At 31.0% G+C, this 9482-nt stretch overlaps 1 protein-coding gene across 4 annotated transcripts in view; it reads left to right on the top strand.

Moving 5' to 3' along the window:
- LOC119606878 (anoctamin-1) overlaps positions 1 to 2312 on the top strand; it is a 29720-nt gene extending 27408 nt beyond the window's left edge. For all 4 annotated transcript variants that reach the window (XM_037960531.1, XM_037960530.1, XM_037960532.1 and 1 more), the window contains 2 exons: positions 1094 to 1581; positions 1637 to 2312. In XM_037960531.1, the coding sequence (XP_037816459.1) occupies positions 1094 to 1581; positions 1637 to 1981 (833 nt within the window). In that variant the 3' untranslated portion in view covers positions 1982 to 2312. The remainder of the gene's footprint in view (positions 1 to 1093; positions 1582 to 1636) is intronic.
- The last annotated feature ends 7170 nt before the right edge of the window (positions 2313 to 9482 follow it).

Consider the following 9482-nt stretch of genomic DNA (forward strand, 5'->3'; position numbering starts at 1 on the left):
TAGTTCAGTTCTAGTTCAGTTCTAGTTCAGTTCTAGTTCAGTTCTAGTTCAGTTCTAGTTCAGTTCTAGTTCAGTCTAGTTCAGTTCTAGTTCAGTTCTAGTTCAGTTCTAGTTCAGTTCTAGTTCAGTTCTAGTTCAGTTCTAGTTCAGTTCTAGTTCAGTTCTAGTTCAGTTCTAGTTCAGTTCTAGTTCAGTTCTAGTTCAGTTCTAGTTCAGTTCTAGTTCAGTTCTAGTTCAGTTCTAGTTCAGTTCTAGTTCAGTTCTAGTTCAGTTCTAGTTCAGTTCTAGTTCAGTTCTAGTTCAGTTCTAGTTCAGTTCTAGTTCAGTTCTAGTTCAGTTCTAGTTCAGTTCTAGTTCAGTTCTAGTTCAGTTCTAGTTCAGTTCTAGTTCAGTTCTAGTTCAGTTCTAGTTCAGTTCTAGTTCAGTTCTAGTTCAGTTCTAGTTCAGTTCTAGTTCAGTTCTAGTTCAGTTCTAGTTCAGTTCTAGTTCAGTTCTAGTTCAGTTCTAGTTCAGTTCTAGTTCAGTTCTAGATCAGTTCTAGTTCAGTTCTAGTTCAGTTCTAGTTCAGTTCTAGTTCAGTTCTAGTTCAGTTCTAGTTCAGTTCTAGTTCAGTTCTAGTTCAGTTCTAGTTCCAGTTCTAGTTCAGTTCTAGTTCAGTTCTAGTTCAGTTCTAGTTCAGTTCTAGTTCAGTTCTAGTTCAGTTCTAGTTCAGTTCTAGTTCAGTTCTAGTTCAATTCTAGTTCAGTTCTAGTTCAGTTCTAGTTCAGTTCTAGTCAGTTCTAGTCCAGTTCTAGTTCAGTTCTAGTTCAGTTCTAGTTCAGTTCTAGTTCAGTTCTAGTTCAGTTCTAGTTCAGTTCTAGTTCAGTTCTAGTTCAGTTCTAGTTCAGTTCTAGTTCAGTTCTAGTTCAGTTCTAGTTCAGTTCTAGTTCAGTTCTAGTTCAGTTCTAGTTCAGTTCTAGTTCAATTCTAGTTTAGTTCTAGTTCAGTTCTAGTTCAGTTAAGTTAATTTTCATTATTAAAGCTCAGCTTTACCTTCTTTTCTCGATATGTAGAATATTTCAATAACAAATAAACGCTTTCTTTAATTTTTCAGTACTCCAATACGGCTTTATAACCCTATTCGGTTTAGCCTTTCCCCTGGCGCCTCTATTAGCCCTTATCAATAACGTCATTGAAGTGCGATTGGATGCCATTAAAATGTTGAAATTCATACGTAGACCCGTTGCTCAAAGGGCTCATGATATCGGTGTCTGGTTTGGTATTATGACTGTGGTAACAAAAATTGCCGTAGCTTCATGTGCCATGATTATTGCATTCTCAACAAATCTTATACCAAAACTAGTCTACAAAACTGCCACACATGATGAGACGCTTGAAGGCTACCTAAACTTTACCTTGGCCTATTTTAATACCAAAGATTTTCAAATTCAGCCGCTGATAGTGGGATCGCCCTATACGAATGTGACTTCTTGTCGTTATACAGAATTTAGAAATCCACCATGGGATGAACATCCCTATAAACGGCCCATGATATATTGGAAAATTTTGACGGCTAGATTGGCATTTATAGTGGTGTTTCAGGTAATTTAAATTTAAACTGTTAATGAGAACTTTTCAAATATTTGTCTGTTTTTAGAATATTATTGGTGTGTTACAAACTATTATAGCTTGGGCTATACCCGATGTTTCGGGTAAGCTATTGAAACGTATTAAGCGGGAAAACTTTTTGTTGCGTGAGCATATTATTGAATATGAAAAGATTATGGCCCAAAAAGCAGCTGCCAAAAAACTTGTAGATAAAGCACACAACGTGGCTTCCAACATATTAAAAGGTGTCCATAATACATTAAATAATAGTGGATTTTCAGATCCCATCGAAGAGGAAGAAGATGAAGGAGTACAGCTACGTAAACGTAATGCCAATACCAACAACAATGCAAGTGATCATGTTTCAGATCATGATCACATAACACCAGTGTAGTTTTAGTGTAGTGGAAGTAGTTAATAAGTCACAAGTTTTATAATTTTATTTAAAGGATTTAAAATTGTTAAACATTATTTGTTTGCTATAATTTTATAAGAATTAATGTAAAAAACTGTAATTTATTTTAAAAACATACAAAAGTGTTGTAAGCGTAACAAATTCTAAATATCTTTTTGTATTTTATGTTTTTTTTACATATGTTTAAGTTTTAAATATTTTATTTATTTTGTAAAATATTTTTCTTTAGTATGTACTTAAAGTACTAAAATTAAACGTTAACATAAGAATACAGAATTGTTATTTAATTATAAACAAAATATTAAAAACACGTATTTATTTTAATTTGCCTTGAAGATACAGTACGAACAAATTTTGTACACATACACAATTTGCCTTATTTTTGTATTTAACAAAAGAAAAGAACACTATTATTATTATTAAAAAACGATAACAACTAATGAAAAACAGAAACAGTCCATTTTAAATTAGTTTTATAGTGCAATAGTTTTTATAAATTTCAAAATATTTTTTTAGATACAAACATAGTTAAAAACATCTTTTTTAAATAATGGATTAAAATGCTATTCAAAAACTATGGTATTGAGAGTCAGAATGTTCTAAATATATTTTCTATCTAACTTTTTAAAAATATACATTAATTTTCAATTTAATGATAAACAATGTTTTCGAAAATCATTTTCAGAGCCATATCGCCCTAATTTTTTCAAGAATGCATTTTTTCTATCTTAAAGTATAAGTCTAGAGGGAACTTTTGTAAAATTACGGAAATGAATATTTGTTACGGAATTGTATGTTGAGAATTGATGGGTAATACGAACATTTCAATGTTATTTTCGAATTCGGCACATCAAATTATGATGTAATTAATAAAAAATATATCTATGGGATATAATTAAAAAAAATAAATTTCCAAATCTACCAGGTGAAAAAGTAATTACATAAAAAAGTAATTACGTAAAACGCCAACTTTTTTCATAATAGGTGTGACATTAGGGAACAAATTTCGGATCCATATAATAGCACAGTTCGTATGCTGTTAGATGCCGAAAACAAAGTTTAGTTATCTGCATTAGTTTTAGAGTTATAGATACGACAAATCCATTCATTTAAAAAATTTGACAATGTTCCTCAATCTCCAGTTTTATACATATAAAGTTAAAAACGCAAAATGGGAGTGAAAGTTTAAAAATATTGCATAGCATATAAAAGTCGAACTAAAAATCTAGCTTACAGTGAAGAAATTTTGGAAAAAGCTTCGCCGGTTTGGAAGTTATTACACATTAAAGATACTGTTAAGTTTCGGGAGCGTTTTAAAACCTAAAATTTAAGTATTTTGGAGGAGGCGAACCTGCAGGATGATATTTTTGCATGTATACAAACTAGATTTCCAAACCTATCCTATGAAGAAGAAATGGCTTAAAACGCTTCAATAGTTTATGAGTTAAACCGCTTGAAACTTCTTAATGATGAAGTAGAAAAAATGCTTGTTTTTGTTAACTTTTAAAAGCACAGTTTTGTCCATAGTATGCCCAAACATGGGGCTATCAACTTCAAATTTGGTACGTTTATAGAAAGAGATATTGCCTACAAGATGACCCCATTAACAATTCAAAAAGCTTCTTTGTTATGTAAGTATAAGCGTTTTAAAGTACAACGTCTACTTTTTTCATAATGGGCGTGGCAGTTTGACAAATATTTGTAATCCGTGTAAAAGTCCATTTCCTTAGCTTTTAAATGAAAAAGAAATCATGAGAATCGCTTCGCTAGTTTTAGAGTTATAAAGTTTGTAAGAAAATGTGATAAAGCAACGTAAACAGCTTTTTTGTGGAAAAATCATGAAATCATAGATTTGATCAAAGTTTTACCAATATTGGAGCTATAACTATAAAATTTGACATGTTCATAGAAAAAGATATCGCCTAAAAGATGCCATCATTAATTTTTAAAAACGCTTATAATTACCGATTTTACAAAAGTTTTAAAGTAAAGCGCCCACATTTTTCATAATGGGCGCGGCAGTCTAACAAATATTTGTGTTCCATATAGAAGTCCATTTTCTAAACTTTTACATGAAAAAGAAATCATGTGAATCGCTTCGCTAGTTTCAGAGTTATAAAGTTTGTAAAAAAAATGTGAAAAAGCAGCGTAAACAGCATTTTTGTGGAAAAATAATGAAATCAAAGATTTGATCAAGGTTTAACTAATATTGAAGCTATGACTATAAAATTTGACATGTCTATAGACAAAGATATCGCCTAAAAGATGCCATCATTAATTTTTAAAAACGCTTATAATTAACGATTTTACAAACGTTTTAAAGTAAAACGCCCACATTTTTCATAATGGGCGTGGCAATTGAGAAAAAAAATTTTATCCAAATTATAGCTCAATTCCTAAGTTATTATCTGCAAGAAAAAAATGTCGGTTATCTTCATTAGTTTTCGAGTTATAGCGTTTTAAAGAAAAGTTCGACGTGAAATCCACCTACTGTTCGATTATGTTTTCCTAGTAGTTCACAAAAAAAATTGAGCTTTTGAAAAATCACTTTTTGTGGAATAATCAAAAATTCAGAAAATTGCTTATAACTGCTACAGAATTTAAGCAATATGGATGAAATTTGGCACGGATCTGGAAAAAGACATGACAAATCCGATCTTACCAAAAAATTTGACAACGCTCCTCAATCTCAAGTATTATAAGCATTTAAAGATAAAATGTATAAAGCGGTAAATGGGGGTGAAATTTTCCACAAAAATTGCATAGCATATGAAAGTCGAATTAAAAGTCTAGCCTACAGTGAAGAAATTTTGGAAAAAGCTTCACCGGTTTGGAAGTTATTACACATTAAAGATACTGTTAAGTTTCGGGAGCGTTTTAAAACCTAAAACTTAAGTATTTTGAAGGAGGTGAACCTGCAGGATGATATTTTTGCATGTATACAAACTAGATTTCCAAACCTATCCTATGAAGAAGAAATGGCTTAAAACGCTTCAATAGTTTATGAGTTAAACCGCTTGAAACTTCTTAATGATGAAGTAGAAAAAATGCTTGTTTTTGTTAACTTTTAAAAGCACAGTTTTGTCCATAGTATGCCCAAACATGGGGCTATCAACTTCAAATTTGGTACGTTTATAGAAAGAGATATTGCCTACAAGATGACCCCATTAACAATTCAAAAAGCTTCTTTGTTATGTAAGTATAAGCGTTTTAAAGTACAACGTCTACTTTTTTCATAATGGGCGTGGCAGTTTGACAAATATTTGTAATCCGTGTAAAAGTCCATTTCCTAAGCTTTTAAATGAAAAAGAAATCATGAGAATCGCTTCGCTAGTTTTAGAGTTATAAAGTTTGTAAGAAAATGTGATAAAGCAACGTAAACAGCTTTTTTGTGGAAAAATCATGAAATCATAGATTTGATCAAAGTTTTACCAATATTGGAGCTATAACTATAAAATTTGACATGTTCATAGAAAAAGATATCGCCTAAAAGATGCCATCATTAATTTTTAAAAACGCTTATAATTACCGATTTTACAAAAGTTTTAAAGTAAAGCGCCCACATTTTTCATAATGGGCGTGGCAGTCTAACAAATATTTGTGTTCCATATAGAAGTCCATTTTCTAAACTTTTACATGAAAAAGAAATCATGTGAATTGCTTCGCTAGTTTCAGAGTTATAAAGTTTGTAAAAAAAATGTGAAAAAGCAGCGTAAACAGCATTTTTGTGGAAAAATAATGAAATCAAAGATTTGATCAAGGTTTAACTAATATTGAAGCTATGACTATAAAATTTGACATGTCTATAGACAAAGATATCGCCTAAAAGATGCCATCATTAATTTTTAAAAACGCTTATAATTAACGATTTTACAAACGTTTTAAAGTAAAACGCCCACATTTTTCATAATGGGCGTGGCAATTGAGAAAAAAAATTTTATCCAAATTATAGCTCAATTCCTAAGCTATTATCTGCAAGAAAAAAATGTAGGTTATCTTCATTAGTTTTCGAGTTATAGCGTTTTAAAGAAAAGTTCGACGTGAAATCCACCTACTGTTCGATTATGTTTTCCTAGTAGTTCACAAAAAAAATTGAGCTTTTGAAAAATCACTTTTTGTGGAATAATCAAAAATTCAGAAAATTGCTTATAACTGCTACAGATATCAAGCCACATGGATGAAATTTAACATGGATGTAGAGAAAGATATGAGGAATCCGATCTTACCAAAACTTTTGACAACGCTCCTCAATCTCAAGTATTATAAGCATTTAAAGATAAAATGTATAAAGCGGAAAATGGGCGTGGAATTTTCACAAAAATTGCATAGCATATGAAAGTCGAATTAAAAGTCTAGCCTACAGTGAAGAAATTTTGGAAAAAGCTTCGCCGGTTTGGAAGTTATTACACTTTAAAGATACTGTTAAGTTTCGGGAGCGTTTTAAAACCTAAAATTTAAGTATTTTGGAGGAGGTGAACCTGTAGGATAAAATTTTTGCATGTATACAAAACTAGATTTTCAAGCCTATCCTATGAAGAAGAAATAGTTTGAAACGCTTCAATAGTTTCTGAGTTAAAGCGCTTGAAACTTCTTTATGATGAAGCGGAAAAAATGTTTGCTTTTTTTGAATCTTAAAATCATACTTTTGACCATAGCTTGCCCAACATTGAAGCTATCAACTTCAAATTTTGTATGTTCATAGAAGAAGATATTGCCTACAAGTTGTTGTTATTATTAGCTTTTGAAAAAGCTTTATCATTATGCCCATTATGAAAAATGTGGGCGTTTTACTTTAAAACGCTTATACTTATATAACAAAGAAGCGTTTTCAAAAGCTAATGGTAACATCATGTAGGCAATATCTCTTTCTATAAATGTACCAAATTTGAAGGTGATAACTCCAATTTTGGGCATGCTATGGCCAAAACTGTGATTTTAAGATTTAACAAAAGCAAGCTTTTTTTCTGCTTCATCATAAAGAAGTTTCAAGCGCTTTAACTCAGAAACTATTGAAGCGTTTTAAGCTATTTCTTCTTCATAGAATAGGTTTGGAAATCTAGTTTTGTATACATGCAAAAATTTCATCCTACAGGTTCACCTCCTCCAAAATACTTAAATTTTAGGTTTTAAAACGCTCCCGAAACTTAACAGTATCTTTAATGTGTAATAACTTCCAAACCGGTGAAGCTTTTTCCAAAATTTCTTCACTGTAGGCTAGACTTTTAATTCGACTTTCATATGCTATGCAATTTTTGTGAAAATTCCACGACCATTTTCCGCTTTAGACATTTTATCTTTAAATGCTTATAATACTTGAGATTGAGGAGCGTTGTCAAAAGTTTTGGTAAGATCGGATTCCTCATATCTTTCTCTACATCCATGTTAAATTTCATCCATGTGGCTTGATATCTGTAGCAGTTATAAGCAATTTTCTGAATTTTTGATTATTCCACAAAAAGTGATTTTTCAAAAGCTCAATTTTTTTTGTGAAGTACTAGGAAAACATAATCGAACAGTAGGTGGATTTCACGTCGAACTTTTCTTTAAAACGCTATAACTCGAAAACTAATGAAGATAACCTACATTTTTTTCTTGCAGATAATAGCTTAGGAATTGAGCTATAATTTGGATAAAATTTTTTTTCTCAATTGCCACGCCCATTATGAAAAATGTGGGCGTTTTACTTTAAAACGTTTGTAAAATCGTTAATTATAAGCGTTTTTAAAAATTAATGATGGCATCTTTTAGGCGATATCTTTGTCTATGGACGTGTCAAATTTTATAGTCATAGCTCAAATATTGGTTAAACTTTGATCAAATCTTTGATTTCATTATTTTTCCACAAAAATGCTATTTACGCTGCTTTTTCACATTTTCTTACAAACTTTATAACTCTGAAACTAGCAAAGCGATTCACATGATTTTTGTTTCATGTAAAAGCTCAGAAAGTGGACTTTTACATGGAGCACAAATATTTGTTATACTGTCACGCCCATTATGAAAAATGTGGGCATTTTACTTTTAAACGTTTGTAAAAACGTTAATTATAAGCGTTTTTAAAAATTAATGATGACATCTTTTAGGCGATATCTTTGTCTGTGAACATGTAAAATTTTATAGTCATAGCTCCAATATTGGCTAAACTTTGCACAAATCTGTGATTTCATTATATTTCCACAAGAAAGCTGTTTACGTTGCCTTATCACATTTTCTTACAAACTTTATAACTCTGAAACTAGCGAAGCGATTCTCATGATTTCTTTTTCATGTAAAAGCTTAGAAAATGGACTTTTACACGGATTACAAATATTTGTTAAACTGCCACGCCCATTATGAAAAAAGTAGGCGTTGTTCTTTAAAACGCTTATACTTACATAACAAAGAAACGTTTTCAAAAGTTAATGGTACGATCTTGTAGACAATATCTCTTTCTATAAATGTACCAAATTTGAAGTTGATAGCTCCAATTTTGGGCATTCTATGGACAAAACTGTGATTTTAAGATTTAACAAAAGCAAGCTTTTTTTATGCTTCATCATAAAGAAGTTTCAAGCGCTTTAACTCAGAAACTATTGAAGCGTTTTAAGCCATTTCTTCTTCATAGGATAGGTTTGGAAATCTAGTTTTGTATACATGCAAAAATTTCATCCTACAGGTTCACCTCCTCCAAAATACTTAAATTTTAGGTTTAAAAACGCTCCCGAAACTTAACAGTATCTTTAATGTGTAATAACTTCCAAACCGGTGAAGCTTTTTCCAAAATTTCTTCACTGTAGGCTAGACTTTTAATTCGACTTTCATATGCTATGCAATTTTTGTGGAAAATTCCATGCCCATTTGCGCTTTATACATTTTATCTTTAAATGCTTATAATACTTGAGATTGAGGAGCGTTGTCAAAAGTTTTGGTAAGATCGGATTCCTCATATCTTTCTCTACATCCATGTTAAATTTCATCCATGTGGCTTGATATCTGTAGCAGTTATAAGCAATTTTCTGAATTTTTGATTATTCCACAAAAAGTGATTTTTCAAAAGCTCAATTTTTTTTGTGAACTACTAGGAAAACATAATCGAACAGTAGGTGGATTTCACGTCGAACTTTTCTTTAAAACGCTATAACTCGAAAACTAATGAAGATAACCGACATTTTTTTCTTGCAGATGATAGCTTAGGAATTGAGCTATAATTTGGATAAAATTTTTTTTCTCAATTGCCACGCCCATTATGAAAAATGTGGGCGTTTTACTTTAAAACGTTTGTAAAAACGTTAATTATAAGCGTTTTTAAAAATTAATGATGACATCTTTTAGGCGATATCTTTGTCTGTGAACATGTAAAATTTTATAGTCGTAGCTCCAATATTGGCTAAACTTTGCACAAATCTGTGATTTCATCATATTTCCACAAAAAAGCTGTTTACGTTGCCTTATCACATTTTCTTACAAACTTTATAACTCTGAAACTAGCGAAGCGATTCTC

Source organism: Lucilia sericata, unplaced genomic scaffold, assembly GCF_015586225.1.
Source record: "Lucilia sericata isolate MDLA Ls3-8-SP2 unplaced genomic scaffold, ASM1558622v1 Contig000632F_arrow, whole genome shotgun sequence".
Lineage (NCBI taxonomy): Eukaryota > Metazoa > Arthropoda > Insecta > Diptera > Calliphoridae > Lucilia > Lucilia sericata.